The sequence below is a fragment of the Lissotriton helveticus genome, chromosome 9 (genome assembly GCF_964261635.1).
Source record: "Lissotriton helveticus chromosome 9, aLisHel1.1, whole genome shotgun sequence".
In the NCBI taxonomy this organism is placed as follows: domain Eukaryota; kingdom Metazoa; phylum Chordata; class Amphibia; order Caudata; family Salamandridae; genus Lissotriton; species Lissotriton helveticus.
The window spans coordinates 376568450-376586157 of NC_136070.1; the positions used below are offsets into that span (position 1 = coordinate 376568450).

Sequence of the window (17708 nt, forward strand, 5' to 3'; positions counted from 1 at the left end):
CCAGACACCCTCCTTCCCCTGTCTGGAATCTGAACATAGTTCTCACCAGACTAATGGGACCACCCTTTGAACCTCTTCACTCTTGTGAGATACAGTTTCTGACATGGAAAGTGGCTTTTCTAGTGGCAATCACATCGCTAAGGAGAGTTAGTGAGCTTCAAGCCCTAACTATTCAAGAGCCATTCATACAGATTCATGCTAATCGGGTGGTGCTGCGTACCAACCCAAAATTCATGCCTAAGGGGGTGTCGCAGTTCCACATTAACCAAACCATAGAACTGCCTGTTGTCTTCCCAAATCCAGACTCGGTGGCAGACAGAGCACTGCACACGCTAGATGTTCAAAGAGCTCTCCTGTATTACATAGACAGGACGAAAGATTTCAGGAAAACTAAGCAACTGTTTGTTGCCTTCTCTCCACAACACAAAGGCAACCCCATTTCCAAGTCAGGTATAGCCAGATGGATTGTTAAGTGCATACAAATCTGTTATCAGAAAGCTAAACGCACATTAACCGTTCCCCCAAGAGCGCATTCCACACGCAAGTTAGGGGCATCCATGGCTTTCCTAGGTAACATTCCTCTAGAGGATATATGTAGAGCAGCCACTTGGAACACCATACACACATTCACCAAACACTACTGCGTGGATGTACACTCCAAACAGCAAGCTGCTGTAGGTCAGGCTGTTCTCAGAACTCTTTTTCAGACTGCTGCAGCTGGCACGGGCAACCGCCGCTAAGGAGGATACTGCTATTTATTTTATGCACAGATATAAATTCAGCAGCCCACATGCCTCGAATGGAATATGCTACTTACCAGTATGCATCTGTTCTTGGCATGTAGGGCTGCTGACATTTATATCGCCCGCCCTCCTCCCCGGTGCCTGTCGCAGCTGTAGCACTCAGAATCATTCTCAGGCATGGTCATCACTTACTGTATTACACTCCATCTCTGCCACAATGGCGAAAAACAATCTGAAGATGAAGAGGATGCCCATGCGCACTGTAGTCCAAGGGAGGAGCCACCTATCTCGTGATACTTCGAAGACTCTTCCAGGACAACAATGTGCAATCATCCGGACCCAACACTAGGCGGCGATATATGCACAGATATAAATGTCAGCAGCCCTACATGCCAAGAACAGATGCATACTGGTAAGTAGCATATTCCTTCTGGCATTTCAGGCTCTGATTCCTGTTACTAGATTTCACATTACCTAAAAATGAGGCAAGTGATGAGTCACCTAGGCACAATGGCATTGTAGATTGCATTAGTGCCTAATGCCAGACCTTTTTTACGAATGCTGAATGAGCCAACCACCACAAACTGTGGTCCTGGAAGGATCAGCCCAGTGTAAAGCACAAACTCTTATGGTAAAACATATCTGCACCTTCACTTGGAAGACCCTCTTCCTCTCATTTGTTGGAAATACTTCTACATCCAGTCTGTAACCTACTACCAATATGTTGCTCTCCTTAAAAAGAAAAGCAGGGCTGACTTTTACATCCAGACACATGCTCCCTGAATCTTTCAGCCGTGTACATGGAAGGACAATACTAAACTACCAGGGAAATATTTGCAGCCAATCGGAAAAGTTTTGTTCTCTTGTGTAACCTTTTTTCACTCAACCCACTGCATGAATATGTAGGATATATTCTCCAATACTAACTGTGCTTCTAAAAGTCAGATTTGACATAACTTTCTATACTAGCACTTCCTTCTTACTTACAAAACTGACCACATAATTTCCACATTATAGTGTCTTTATTAAAACTTTCACGGAGGGCTAGAAGAGAATGAATCCACCTAGAATTCTTTGTGCACCAACTTGGGAATTTAAATTTCGTTTTTACACTCTTTATGGGTCGGCCTTGAGAACAGTAGCATACTGATACCATACAACACCTCACGTGAAAAGTGCTCTTTCTTGGGGAAATCCCATCCCTATATAGAGAGAAGTGAGTTGCATGTTATTTCCGGAGAGTGCCCTTACATCATAGTGCATAAAGATTGAGTATTTGTAGTCAGTCACTTTCTTGCAAATGTTTTACTTTTCACACCGACCAAACCATAGAGTTTCCCATCTTACACAGACTTCAAAATGTGCAGAGGTAATTTTACACTGTGGATAGGAGTGAGCTTAGCCGGTGTTCACAGGACATAATTGCTTAGGAAAAATAAACTTCAACTTCATAGCAAATGTGCCTTTATATATACATAGTCCTGCCATCTAGTGATAAACAAGGATATTTGCATATTTTCCTTCAAAGAAGCTTCTTTAGTGAGATGTCTCATGACTCCTCCCTTAGCCCACAATGCACCAGGGCAAACTTAGCCACAGATTATTTCTTTCCGTGATTTAGTTTGAATGTTCAAGATCCGGCATTGCAAACTGTGCCCCAGAAACTGAAGAACCTCTTCTGTCTATCGATGACTAAATGGGATTCTACTTCAATCTGACTTGATGCAACTTCATTGATGGAAGTTAGGCCATATTGAGAATGTCGGTTGGGAGAGGGTGTTACTGAGAAAACCACTTTCCAATTTTGTCCTAAATGCAAGTAAGTCCTGTAGTTCAACCAGCATCAGGTCTGTAACCTCTGCCTGCCTCCAAAGCACAAGGAGTCAAATGCTCGGTGTGTAAGACTTTCAGCTTCAAAAAGGCTGATCATTTAATGACCTGAACACCCCTTTGACCTACCACAGATGTAGCATCATCCGAAACACCAGACCAATTTAGACCTGAGAATATCAAGGGTGCCAAGCAATAAGAGGTTGTCTATTCAGTTATCCATGTATCACACTTAGGAGGAGTGAGAAGCTTTGAATGAAAGGGTACCCTCAGCCTCCCAAATATAGTACAGTCATAACAATCTTGGAGAATTCACCTTAACCTCTACACTGTCTCTGCTATAGGAGATGGTTAGTGAGATCCTGCCATTCTTAGATATTTGTATAGGATCCTAACCCATAGATCCCACCATTGGAATGTTTCAACATTGGATCCTACTCTACTGCACTTGGTGTGAGTGGGTGGGTCCGACACTCTTTGTAGCGGAGCACTTTTCTAAGAGGGATTGTAACAATTAAAATTGCCTTCTGGATCCTTTTGTCTTTTTTTAACCTAGTGTGATGTGACTGGGTATAATGGCCTGAAACATCAAATTTGGGTCGACATGTTGCAGCCCCTCTGTGCCTTAAGGTTCACCAGTCTTTCTTCAGGACCCAGACCAATCTAATCCCTACTTTGTTTTGGTTGGTATTTCCTACTTTCTAGTCTCTTAATAATGTGACCCTATCACACATTCCCAGTCTCATCACTCTGTTTTTAACAGATTCATGGCACAATCCTTCTTAGAAAAGTGCTCTGCTAACTAAGTGTGTCGAGCCCACCCACTCACTCTAGGTACAGTGGGGTAGGATCGGATGACACCCATCCACACCTGCTTGCCCTGAGTTTCTGAGAAACTATCTTCTGAGTTTAAATCTGTTCCATATCAGGCTCTGAAATGGACACCCAAGTGGATCGGACACAGACCTCAACAGCATGAATGGACTCTAGCAAACACCATCCTCTCTGATTTGACAAATGTGAGACAATGAAAGATATTCCTACATCACTCTACATGGAAGATCTTAGCCTGAGCAGCCCCACTTAAAGGATCTCCATATACCTCCGACAATGAAGAGGAGAAAGCTCAGTTCCGAGGAGCAGGTTTTGAAGGATCGGATTCCCAATAAAGTCTGTTACATGGCTGCTAGCCCCCACTTCAGCTACTAGGCCCGGTCCTCAGCCACCACTTAACATACCACCACCCCTTCAATCACCACAGCTGTCTACTCCTTCAGACCATACTGATTAGGCTCAGGGTATCCTCGTGATTCATACCAGGTGCCTGTAAATGGGGATGCTCCTTGGGAGGATTTTCACATTGTTCCCCCAAGAGTATACTTGCCTTGATTCCTGTCCCATGATGTACTCACTCTGATGTCAATACAGCGTACAAGCAGCACAAAAATATGAAGGACGAAATGCTGAACATTGTCAAACATTCACCCAAGTACAGAGATCTGGGCCTAAATCCATCTTTTCTTTTTTTGCTTACCAGACCATTCCAATTTGGACCCAGCCATATACAAATCAGTTTTGACCCGGCTCCCAATAGGACCAGGCCAGGTCCTCCTGGGACTGGTTTCGGGCATCACCCCATATCAGCAAGGCTAGCTTGATTACAATGGCATAGTGAGCATTGGAAACACAAGGAGATGATGGAGTGCTGAAACTTTTCAGACACTCACCGATCTGGTTTCAATCCATCATCGTTCTTTAGCTCAGTTCGCCACCCTAGTTTGAACCCAGCCATATGCAAATCATTCTTGACCCTGTGCCTCATAGGAACAGTCCAGCCCGACATCTGGGCTTACCTTTCCCACTCAGGGTGACTATAACACAAAAAGATGGACGGAATGCTGAATCTTGTTGAACCAACAGAAAACCGGGTTAATCCCAAACACCACAGATGTCTCCGGTAAAAGGTGCAAGGTTACTGTGGAACAAGCTCAAGCAGTACTCAGGCATCCCAAAAATCAGTACCTGACCAAAACGTTTGTGGCGCCATGTTGCAGGGATTCTGCTTAGGAACAGAACTATGCTTGGGTCCATGGAACAGCGGCATGTAGGGACTCAGCCACCATACCACCTCAGTATCTATGAGTCAGAGTCTGATTAGCTGTAGTGCTTCACTTGGCCTCCTAACCTTTCTAGAGAGACAAGTGAATCGGCACCCCAGAACACAACACACTCGACCCTCTCAGGGATCGCAGTAACAGGACACACCCTTTTGCTTTCTCACTCATACTTATCCACAATATGATAAACTAGAGACAAATTAAGTTTATAATATTTAAGCTATCATGCTTTAATATACAGTATTTGCACCACAATTATGAAACAAATGCAGAAATATTGTTAGCGTGGTTACGCCACCATATACCATAAAAAGCCCTGTCATATTTTAATACAGATCAGCTGAACCCACTGCATTCCGAAGCTAAATGATTATGCATCCAAGATCTCTTGGAGAAGTGGTGGACCCCGGTACCTTAGCATACAAAAAGGGATGTACTACATCTCGGTTGATACAGTAATTTTGCCTCCCTTAGATTGTTTTTTTAGAACTCCCGTCCTTAGTTGTATGACAAGACGTGTGCTCACAAAGAGCAGCTGCATTTTCTTATGTCTAGGTTCTAGTGTCTGACCAGAGAGAACAACGAGGTGCATTGTTGTTTGACCTTGTATATGGTGTTCAGCCTAAATCCCAGGAAAAGAACAGAACACGAAAACAAATGCAGGTTCTGTGTAAAAATACAATGTGGCACAAAAGCAAGCGCGTTTATGTAGTAATGGGTGCAGAGAAAATGAGGCCTACAACGTGCACAGCTATGGCCAACATAAGGAAAAAGACAATGGCTATGTAGATAACAAACGACAATATTGTGATTATATAGAAACATTTAAAGTTCCTTAGGTTTGTAGTTAAAAATCATCCTTACCAGTATGAGGTTTTTCCGTTTGGCATCTGATTCGTCTCAAGGGCATTCTCAAATTGCATGATGGTAGCTTTTGCAGACTTTTTCATCTACACATATGTCAAAAAAGGCAAACGGAACGTAAGTACCTTAGATAATTTTACAATGGAAGTTCCTTGGGACGTTATTGGGAATGCACCCTCCTGCTTTTATGACCCTATTCTTCACTTCCACCAACCCACCCAGAGTCCGGCAATTGAATACGGGACTTTCAGGAGTACCTTCCTTTCTGGCAGAGACTCTAAGTGGATGAGACTCATCCGTAATGGACGCAACGCGGGCCCTTTAAATTAGGACCTGGGGAATGTCGAGAGCCACGTCGACGGAGGAAAGGAGATTCCTGGTGTGCTGCAGATGAGGAAGAACTCTGAACCTCATCGGGAGACTGAACAAACCTCTGAAGACAAAGCCAGAAGGAAGGCCTAAAGCCTCGACGATCAGAGGCTATCTGGAGAAGAAGTAGCAGTGCAGTCTTTCTCCTGGAAGAGTGTGGCTAGCACAGGTACAGATTTGTTTCCTGGGGAAGTTGGGGAGGTGGGAACTGCTGCCAAAGGGGCAAGAGGAAGTGGTGAGATATGGAAATGACCCCCCTTCGTAGGCTCCCCCCTCCCCAGCTTGAAGTGAACTTCCCGGGTACTATTAGCAGAAGTGGTACCCTGTGGTCAAGAAGAGAAATCAATCCTGTGGTGATGGATTACCTTAAAAAATGAGTCTTGCCTAGTGAGATTAACTAGGTACGCAGAAAAAAGACAGTCCTCAAAAATATTAATAGGTGGAGACAGCAACTAGTATTAGGCTTCTTCCTTTTCTTCTTTATTTTCCCCCACACTTGGTGATGGTAACATGGTCTCACTGAAACCGCCCAATTGTCGCGGAGAACGTGTTAACCCCCCCCCCCCCCAAAAATAGTACCTTTACCGGTGGTAATTCTGCAGCGTGAATCTTTCTGGATTCACTATGCTGTGCATTATTCCGCCATCTAGTGGTTGGGTCAGGAATTGTAGTCTTTTCTCCTTCTTTTTTTTTCTGTGGCCCAGGTGGGATTTGACATACCACCTTTTGGTGTCCTTCGCGACGTCGACGCGCTTCCCCCGGAAGCTCCCACCTTTGGTCGCCATCTTCAGATTTTTTTCTACCGTTGGGTCTGGATCGTTGTCGAGGAGTTCCAGAGTTTTGGAAGAGCATTCGATGGAAAACAGGAAAAAAATTTAAAATCTAAGCTTATTGCATCAGATTACAGGCCAGGTAGCCGGGACTACTAAGGAGAAGAAAATTTCGAGAGAACTCTGCGTTCACACGAGAATGCGCACACAGGAGGCCCCCTGAGTGCAGGAATGGACAAAACCTCCTTCAAGTTTTGCACCAATTGCCACGACAAATATGCCCAGAAGGACCAGCATCCAGTCTGCAACCTCGGCCTGGCACTCGACCACAACATCGAGGATTGCAACGCGTGTTCGGCGTTCACACCCAAGACCCTCAGTAAGAGAGAGACAAACTTCTAAGAGAGAGTAAGAGAGTCGACGACCCCCAAACACTCGACCGACACTCGAAAGAGTGAGACAAAGTCCTTGAAGGGAACAGTGCCGCCGAAACTCTCGACGAAAGCAACAGCACCCAAGGACAAAGAGCCCAGCGGATCCTTCAGAAAGGATTCCTGGAACGGCAAAGACCCATGAACAATCAAGGTCGTCGAAGGAAGCCCCCGAAAAGGACTCCTGGATGCTGAGAAAGGAAGGGTCGACAACTGCTTCGACGACCGTGAAGCGCTCAAACCCTCGATGCCGAACAGGCTGCCGAGATAGAAAGAAAGAAACGGAGGCTCAAGGCTGAAATGGCAAGCATCCAGCAGCGGAAGAAAGACTTCGACAAGATGAGTCTGTACACCATCCCGCCGAAGCCCGCGGCCGAGGTCGAAAGGGACTTTGAAGACCCTGAACCGCTGGAAATGGCTGAACCGGTCGAAGATCAGGAAGAAGCCCTGTATTACTTTAAGGGAGAAGGTGAGGAGAAACAGCTAACCTACCAGGACTCATCATCCTCGGAGGCACAAGACTTAGAGTGGCATGATCTCGATGCCGGAATGCCAGAAGGGGTACACCCATACCCTTCGAGGCCTTCACCACCAGACGATATAGGGATCTATAATTTGGTGGTCAAGAATGCTGCACAAACATATGGGATAAAGTTGGAGGAGGAGAAACCCAAGGCTTGCTTTCTCTTGGAAACTCTTACTCACACAAACAAGAAGTCAATTCCTGCCCATAGTCCCTAGTGTGCTGGACCAGGGCAGAGAGGCTTTCAAGGAACCAGCTATATGTAAATCTGTAACCCAAAGAACCGAGAAGAAGTACAAGGGCCAATGTGCCCACAAATGCAGGCACACCTCCTGACAAGGAGAGTATGAGAATGGACCTCACAGGGAGGAATGTATAACAGAGTACGGCAATCCAATGGGGCATCACCAACTCCAACGCCCTAATCAACAGACATGCATACCAGCACTGGGAGGAAGTACGGAAACTCATGAAGCATCTACCGGAACAGTACCAGCAGAGGGCAACCCACCTGGTAAAGGAGGGACAAAACATGGCGAACACATGTTTGAAGTCGGCCTTGGACGCAGCGGAGACGTCCAGCAGGCAGATGATGATCCGGGTGACAGAGAGAAGGCACGCATGGCTGAGGATTTCGGGATTCAAGCCTGAGGTACAGAATAACATCCTGAACACACCCTTCAACGGAGAACCACTTTTTGGGACGCCAATTGACAAAAAGTTAACTCAATTCAAGAAGGACCACGAAACTGCAAGATCCATGGGAGCACTGCAGTTCAAAGGAATGAGAAGGGGTACGCCCTCAAGAAAGCTAAATGGTAGGGGAGGCATCCAACCAAGTACCTCACACCAAGCCTTCCAACAAGGTTATCAGGGAAACTGCCAGGGCAGCAGCAGCAGAACTGGCAGTACTAACCAAGGGACCAGTCCTTTTGAGGCCGCTAGAACGGATGAGGACAGGGACGGAGAGGAGGGCAACAACCCACCTCCAAGTGACTTCGCTAACAGCGAGATGCCCACCCAGATAACACCTCAAGGGGTGCATCCAAAGAGGAATATGGTTCAAGAACAGTTTTCACAAGACACGCAGTTTCCAGAACACATATAACACCAGTAGGAGGCCGAATAAGGAACTTCCTCCAAGAATGGAAGGTCACAGCGGACAAATGGATACTAAACATCATACAATACGGATACTGTATAGAACTAATAAAACAAACTCCAAACAAAAAGCCAAGCAACAAGTCACACTTGGCAAAATAACTTTCACTCTTGATAATTAGAGGCACAGGAACTGCTCAACAAGGGGGCAATAGAGATAGTACCATACAAGGAAAGAAACAAGGGTGTTTATTCCAACTACTTCCTCGTACCAAAGGTAGACATAACACTAAGGCCTATCTTGGACCTAAGGTTCTTAAACAAGTTCATAAGAACACAGAGATTCAAAATGTGGTCTCTGCAAGAAGTAATACCCCAAGTAGAGGAAGGGGATTACATGGCAACTATAGATTTAAAGGATGCGTACTTACACATCCCCATCAACAAACGACACACGCTTACTAAGGTTTGTGATCAGCAAGACTCATCACCAGGTCACAGTGCTCGCATTCAGGCTCAAATCAGCACTAAGGCTGTTTACAAAATGCCTAGCAGCAGTAGCAGCGCTCCTAAGGAGGCAGGGAATACATGTATACCCCTACCTCGACAACTGGCTCGTGAAAGCAAGCCTCTACAGCCAGTGCAAGCACCACATCCAGCAGGTGATAGAAACACTAAGCCAACTGGGTTTTTCAATCCGTTGGGGAAAGTCGTCAATAGAACCAGAACAGTTGACGATATTCTTAAGTGCAGAGATCAACACCATACAAAGCAAGGTGTTCCCCAGCACAAAGAGGATTTTGGCAATACTGAAGGAAACACGTCGGTACCGCAAGGGGCAAGTTCTGACAGTGAGGACGGTGAGCAAACTAATGGGAATGATGGCGTCATGCATACACCTGGTCCCAAATATTCAACTCCACATGAGACTATTCCAGGAATGGATACAGCAGCAATGGTCACAGGCAACAGGGAGTTGGGAAGATCTAGTGGTTGTTACACATGCAGTACATCAGGAAATAGCATGGTGGAACAAGGAAAACATATCACAGGGGAAACCATTTACATAACCAACTCCAACAGTGACCATCACAACAGACGCCTCCCAGCTGGGGTGTGGCGCGCACATGAACATACTCAAGGTGAGAGGGTTATGGTCGCAGCAAGATGCGGTAAAGCACATCAACTATAGAACTAAAAACTGTGTTCCTAGCCTTAAAAGCCTTTCAGAAGGAGCTGTACCGAAACAGGGCGTTGTTCCAAACGGACAACACAACCACCATGTTCTACATCAACAAACAAGGAGGAACACAATCAGTAGCGCTATCGGGGCTAGCACAGGAACTATGGACATGGGCCATTCCACTAAAAATAGACCTACTAGCAATACATCTCCCAGGGAAGGACAATGTGGAGCAGACAGACTCAGCAGGCAGACGTCAGCATCCCACGAATGGGAGATCAACCAACTGGAAATACAAAAAGTATTCTGGAAGTGGGGTACACCACAAATAGACCTATTTGCAATACATCAAAATGCCAACACTTCGCATCCAGACAGGCAGACCATCAGTCACAAGGGAATACACTATGGATAAGTTGGTCAAAGACCTTTGCATGCGCTTTTCCCCCCGATACCACTGATACACAGGGTACTCTGCAAATGCAGGGCCAGCAGCATGTCGCTGACACTAATAGCACCTCAGTGGGCCAGACAGTCCAGGTTCTCACAAATAGTGGAAATGGCGCAAGCACCAGCACACAGATTCCCAAGAAAAAGGGACCTGTTAACAATGCAGAACGGAAGGGTGCTACACCCAGAGCCAGAGAGCCTCAGACTAGCGGCATGGCTCCTGAAGACCTAGAGTTTGCACACCTCAAACTACCGGCAAGCACAATGGCAGTGCTCAAGGAGGCAAGAAAGTGCTATGTAGCAAAGTGGAAACGATTCTCCGAATGGTGCATTAGGGAGAAACTGGAAAGGAAAATCACAAAGGAATCAACAGTACTAAAATACTTAACACATCTACTACAAAGGAACTAAGCTACACATCTCTAAGGGTGCACTTAACTTCGATAGTGGCTTACACAAGAGGAAATGCAGGGAAAAGTTTCCTCACCTCCCAAGTAGTAAAAAGATTTCTAGAAGGAGCAAAGAGAATCACACCTCCAAACAGACTGCCTGCACCAGGATGGAACCTCAACGTAGTGCTAACTCAATTGATGAAGGCACCATTTGAGCCTATTCACAAGACTACACTGCACATGCTCACACTAAAGACAGCCTTCTTAGTGCCTATCACATCACTATGAAGACTAAGTGAGTTGCATGCGCTAACACTTCAAGAGCCCTATCTGCAAATACACAATGATAGGATTGTAATGAGAAAAGACCCACACTTCATGCCAAAGGTGGTGTCTTGGTTCCACACCAACCAAACAATCCAAATACCTATTTTTTTCCAAAAACCAACCACAAGCACAGAAAGGGCGCTACACACACTGGACGCCAGGAGGGCTGTAGTGCACTATATAGAAAGGACAAAGGAGTGCAGAAAGACATAGCAGTTCTTAGTTTGCTTTGCTGGCAGTTTTTTGTGACTACCAGTTACCAAAAATACCATTGCATGGTGGATTGCACAAACCATACAACTATGCCACAAAAAAGCAGGACAACTGTTACAAGGAGTAGCTAATGCTCACTCAACAAGGAAGAAAGGAGCAACAGTTGCATTTCTAGCTAACACACCAATTCAATACATTTGCCAAGCTACAACATGGTCTTCAGTGCACACGTTCACTAAGCACTACTGTGTAGATATCCAAACGGACAAAGAAGCGCAAGTGGGACAGAAGGTCTTACAACACATATTCAGTAACCAAAGCTCATCTTCCACCCAGCCACCACAATAAGGACAAACCGCTACAAAGTCTAGGCACAGCATAGTGAATCCAGAAAGATTTGTGCTGCAAAACATAAAGTTTCTTACCGGTCGGTGTAGTTTTGCAACTTGAAGACTTTCTGGATTCACTAGCAAACCCACCTTCCTCCGCCAGAAAGATGAGACAGGAGGAAAGGTGTTAAAACTGGAGAAAGACTTTAAAAGATAAGAGGAAAAACAAGAGTAACACAAGACGAGAAGAAAGATTCCAAAGATGGCGACCAAAGGTGGTAGCTTCTGGGGGAAGCGTGTCAACGTCATAAAGGACACCAAATGGTGGCATGTCGATGCCCACATGGCCCACGGGAAAAAAGAGAGAAAAAAGACTACAATTCGGTGCCCAACCACTAGATGGTGGAATAATGCACAGCATAGTAAATCTAGAAAGTCTTCAAGCTGCAAAACTACACTGACAGGTAAGAAACTATACGTTCTTCTTCCCTTTGAGGGGCAAATTGCCATCCCAGTGATCTCTTTCCTTAAACACCTGAAGCGTGAGGAGGACGCTGTTCGGAAACCATCAACCCCTGAATGTCACCTTAAAATAAAACAATAGTCAAGGAAAACAAAGTTTTAGGAGTCCTTAATCCCGCGCCTGCGACACCATATTTACAGGAGTCGCTGAAAGCAGTCACACTAATACCTCCCCACCCAACATAAGTTGAAGGAGAGAGACTGTTAACTGTCCATCTTCTGAAGCCATCACAAGTAATAGTATAGCAGACATCTTCGCTACGAATCGCAGGCCTTCTGTATCTTTCTAGCACCTCACTAATCTTCTCATGAGTCACCTCTAGCAGTGACCGGGAGGTTAGCGATGCCAATACTCAGTTGAATGCAAACCAACTTACTCCCGGTGCAATTTATTTACTACTGTTGTGCTGCAAGTTCGAACATTTACTCAAAGGATTTTCCATTATATCGATACATTTCAACTTGGACAATTGTAACTACTGCCTGTCTGAATGGGTGGGGAGCTTGTATGGATAATCTATGAGTTGAAGGTAATCAATCAATCAATCAATCATGCCATTTGTATAGCGCACTACTCACCCGGGAGGGTCTCAAGGCGCTTGGGGGGAGGGGTATGCTACTGCTCGAACAGCCAGGTCTTGAGTTGTTTCCTGAAGGCGAGATGGTCCTGGGTCAGCCGAAGGTGGATGGGGAGGGAGTTCCAAGTCTTGGCAGCCAGGTAAGAGAAGGATCTTCCTCCGGCGGTGGCTCTTCGGATGCGTGGTACGGCTGCGAGGGCGAGGCTGGTGGACCGTAGCTGGCGGGTGGGCGTGTAGAAGGTCAGGCGGTCGTTGAGGTACTTGGGGCCCAGGTCGTGGAGAGACTTGTGTGCGTGGGTGAGGAGCCGGAACGTGATCCTCTTGTCGACGGGGAGCCAGTGCAGGTTCCTCAGGTGGCTGGAGATGTGGCTGCGTCGGGGGACATCAAGGATGAGTCGGGCAGAGGCGTTCTGGATGCGCTGGAGTCTTTTCTGTAGCTTGGCTGTGGTTCCGGCGTAGAGGGCGCTTCCGTAGTCCAGTCGGCTGGTGACGAGTGCCTGGGTGACAGTCTTCCTGGTCTCGGTCGGGATCCAGCGGAAGATCTTGCGAAGCATACGCAGGGTGTTGAAGCACGATGAGGAGACGGCCTTGACTTGTCTGGTCATCGAGAGGGAGGGGTCCAGGGTGAAGCCCAGGTTGCGTGCGTGGTCGGTTGGCTTGGGTGCGGTGCCCAGGGCTGGGGGCCACCAGGAGTCGTCCCACCCGGAGGGCAAAGATCCCAGGATGAGGACTTCCGTCTCTTCCGAGTTCAGTTTCAGGCGGCTGTCCTTCATCCACTCGGCGACGTCTTTCATCCCTTCGTGTAGGCAGGTTCTGGCGGTGTCGGGGTCTCTGGTGAGGGAGAGGATCAGCTGGGTGTCGTCGGCGTAAGAGATGATGTTGAGGTTGTGCTGGCGTGCGATGGCTGCGAGAGGTTTCATGTAGATGTTGGGTGGGGCTGAGTGAAGATCCTTGCGGGACGCCGCAGATGACTTCGGTGGCCTCGGAGCGAAACGGGGGGAGGAGGACTCTTTGTGTTCTTCCGGCGAGGAACGAGATGATCCACTCCAGTGCCTTCTCTTGGATACCGATGTTGCTGAGGCGCTGGACTAGGGTGCGGTGGCAGACCGTGTCGAACGCAGCGGAGAGGTCCAGGAGGATGAGGGCCACTGTTTCCCCCTTGTCGAGCAGGGTCCGGATGTCGTACAAGGTACAGGGTCCACACAAAGATTCTGTATTATACGAACCTATTGAAGTTAAGTAATTAACTTGACTTTCAAAGTTTTTGTTGCTGCAATGGAAACAAACTAGTTGTTTGTTCAAACTGACAATACAACACCTATGTATTAACCAGTTAAGCAAGGAGGGACAATATCCAAAGCGCATTGATTTGGAAGTTGCTAATAGCAAGAGACCAGCATCATTGCAGTTCACCTCAGGATCTTCAAGTTGGGGTCTGGAAAAAGAGTTGCTGAGATGGGCTGGTTATGAAAGTGAGGTGCTGTTTTGGGAAGTTAAGAGAGGCCTCAGGTTGATGGAAGTAGCCAGTGCTTGAAAGGCGTTTGTAGATGAACTCCAGCAACCGGACTTACCTTCCCCTGAAGAGTTGTCGGGTAACCCCTATCAAATGTTACAGTAATGGATATTCGAATACCCTGGAGAGATGCTCTATGAGTTCATAGCACAACCCTGAGGTTTAGGTGGCACCACATATTCAGATAGCACCACCTGTACAGAACTGAGGTAGCTTCTGGTTTCTAAGGAGTCCGAAGTAGACAGGGGCATGACTGTGGGGGGGGGGGGGGGGAGATAGGCAGATGCAACCAACGGGTGGTTGTTTGTTGTCTGGAGAATCGAGGGGATACATCCTCGACCTCATGAAGCTTTGTTAGTTGACACCTATCAGGACTCTGATTACTCTTATTGTTTGTAACTGAATATGCATAGAACAGGAGCTTAATTGATCTGGCTACATGTCTATTGCCATTCTTAAATGGAAGATGTATACACTGTAAGGCAATTTTCAATAAAGTCGGTTTAAAAACAATCATTGCAATTCAAATTCTGGGTTTTCATAATACAGAAGCAGATTAATTCACCAGAATTATCTAAGACAACCATGAGTGGGCCATTAACTGTGGAGTGCTGTGCTTCGTCTATGCATGAGAGTATCTGCAACTAGATCAGTTCACTGCTGCAGGTAATGGGTAATTTCTAGACTTTGCCCCCAGGTGCTACCAATCCAGGAACTAAGGGTGATGTCTTCATGAATTTCTGCTGATATCCTTGATGCCATTATCAACCATCAAATAGGGCTCTAGATAGCACCTGCATGGCCACACAAGTGGTAGTTCACCAACTTACATCTCTCACAGCACCGACAACTGAAGCTATTTTGCCGACTCTATCTACTATATAAGTTCGGGGACCAGATTCTGCACCCCAAATTGCCATGCTAGAATTTCACGGTATGGCTTCTGAACTCTTTCATTAAGGACTTCTAAATCTTTTTCAAGGCTGTAATGAGATTTTGAAACAAGCTAAATGTCCATCCACTGGAGATTCCTACTCTTCAAAGTGGAAGAGACTCTGAGTATGGTTATTGAAAAAAATTGATGCTATGAAGTGTCAGGAGGCAGGCGTGCTTCCTTAGCTATAACAGACTTGTTGTTCAACTTTTTAAATATTCGCCTTTCTGCTATTACAGCCTACAGCAAATGTCTTTAATAAATGTCTTTCTTCACAGTCCACTTTACTCAATTCTTTTTAAAAGGCATTAAAAGGATGTTACAGCCAGTTTCTGAACCTTCCCTTCCTTAGGAGCTCAATGTGTTTTTACAAAACTGTGTCCCTCTTTTGAATATTTTTTCACACAGCCTCAGTACAGCACATTTTGTATAGAGCTGCTTTCTTATTGACAAGCACGTCTGAAAGCAGAGTTGGTAAAAGTCAGGCCTTATGATCTCAAGAGCCCTTCTAGGTTTTCCAAAGGGACAACGTGGTATAACTGTAATATCTTTTCTTCTGAAAGTGGGCTCTGATTGTCATATTAGTCAGACTATTTCTCTTCCTACATTTTTAAGAATCTTCTACTCCTGCTAAAAGGTCCTTTCACACTTTGGATGCTAGCAGGAGTCTTAAGCTTTAATGTGATAAAACGAAAGACTGGTGTAGGTAAGTCTCTGTTTGTAAACTGTGGACCTGTATGAACAGCTTATTCATCTCAAAGCAGTCCATTTACACATGGATTGAATCTTGTATTTAATAAGGTGCATACTTTCTTGCTTTGTCTTAAACTCAAGGCTCATTCTATCTGGTATAGAAGATACTGTTGGTTTTGATAAGAAATATCCCTATTTCCGAGATTCATCAGACAACTGCTTTAGTGCTCAGTCCATACTTTCACAACAAACTGTTGCCCAGATTCAGATTTTATAGCAGATACTCAAGTTAGGCAACCATATTTGAAGAAACCCTTTTGATTAGAACTAGATATGTTTTCTTTCTTCCAATGCCTCGAATTCGCTGGGCTTATTATTTTAACCAGTCAATGAACATCCTCTGAAGGCAACGGTGAAGTTGCAGACCTGTAATCTTTTTCTTACTCTTTGGAATGCACATAGAAATCATAAGCAACCTTCCATCCTCCCTGGTGAAAGCATAGAAACGAAGAACACATAGGATTCACACCCAAATCTGAAAGAACTGGAGCAACAGTCACTGACAGTGCATGATGGGATACTGGGTGTATGTACTACAATAAAGGAAAGGTGAAATGTGTGCAACCTTACTAGGCTGCAGCCTGTCCTGCTGCATTGCCCCACCACTCCTCACTTTTACTTTTCTTTTAAAAGTTCTTTTGGTGAAAGTTTTTTTTGTCACGATCATTTAGATACTTTTCAAAATGTAAGTATTTCTTAAAGGCTATTTAACAGAAATTGACTAGCATACATTCAGCAGCCTGCCAAATTTGTTTTACTTTCACATAAAAATCTGTCTTTTTCAGAAAAAAAGTGTACATTTTTTAAAAATATGCTCCCGAATCCCGCACATGGGCGGGACAGTTTAATACTCATGACTTCATTATTGAGTCCTGTGTAAGAGATCAGATTACAGGTAATCTTTCTATATAAACATTTGATCCTGGTTTTAGGAAAGTTTCAATTCGTTGGAAGGTAATTCCTTGCAATAGAGGTACAATTGGCAACGCTTAACAATTTTGTATTTGTTTTCTAACACAGGTCTGGCAATTACAGATGAAATTTTGTTGGGTAAAGCAGAGTGGTCCAAGCTTTTTGAAGCTCCAAACTTCTTTCAGAAGTACAAGTATGTATTTCATATCATGCCTGTCTGGTTTTGTGAGGGTTTGTTAATTTCTGTAATAAAAACTCTCTTGATACAGTATGCGTTGCGTACATTTCTTTTTTTCTTTTTGGGGGTGGAGGTGGGTGACGGGGGTTATCTGCAATCATTTCGATTCCATGGATTACAATTTAGTTTGGTAAAATCTTCAGCACAAAATAAGCGTGGGAACAGTTGAAACTTTGTTGTGAATAACTGTTTCATTCTGATGGATACTTCTAGCTGCGGATTATTCACATTTTGAATCCTATCAGGTGCCAGATTGTCTCAGGAGAACAGCTCCTGCATGACAACAGGTAACTTGAACTCCACGCTACCTCTGGACATAAAGCCGAATGTGAGCACCCCCTCCCCATTTGCTCTGACTTGGTTTCCTGTTTTTCTTCACCCTTCCACGTAGATCCGGATCTCTGCTTTCATTTTACTGAAACCTTGAAAAAAAATGTGTTAGGGATGTTCGCCCGGCAGCTGCAGGCGAGCATTCAAGGCCTGCTTTGACAACAGGAAGCAGATGTCTATCATGGATACACTGGTATCGCTGCACCAGGTGTGACCTGCTGTAAATGCTTCCTGGTACACCCAAAAGCAACCAGAGAGCACAAAGCCAAATTCTACGTAATCAAAC

At 45.3% G+C, this 17708-nt stretch overlaps 1 protein-coding gene across 1 annotated transcript in view; it reads left to right on the top strand.

Moving 5' to 3' along the window:
* PAPOLA (poly(A) polymerase alpha) overlaps nucleotides 1–17708 on the top strand; it is a 701574-nt gene that overhangs the window by 260778 nt on the left and 423088 nt on the right. The window contains exon 12 of the mRNA XM_078660129.1: nucleotides 16963–17047. Coding sequence (XP_078516255.1) covers nucleotides 16963–17047 — 85 coding nt within the window. The remainder of the gene's footprint in view (nucleotides 1–16962; nucleotides 17048–17708) is intronic.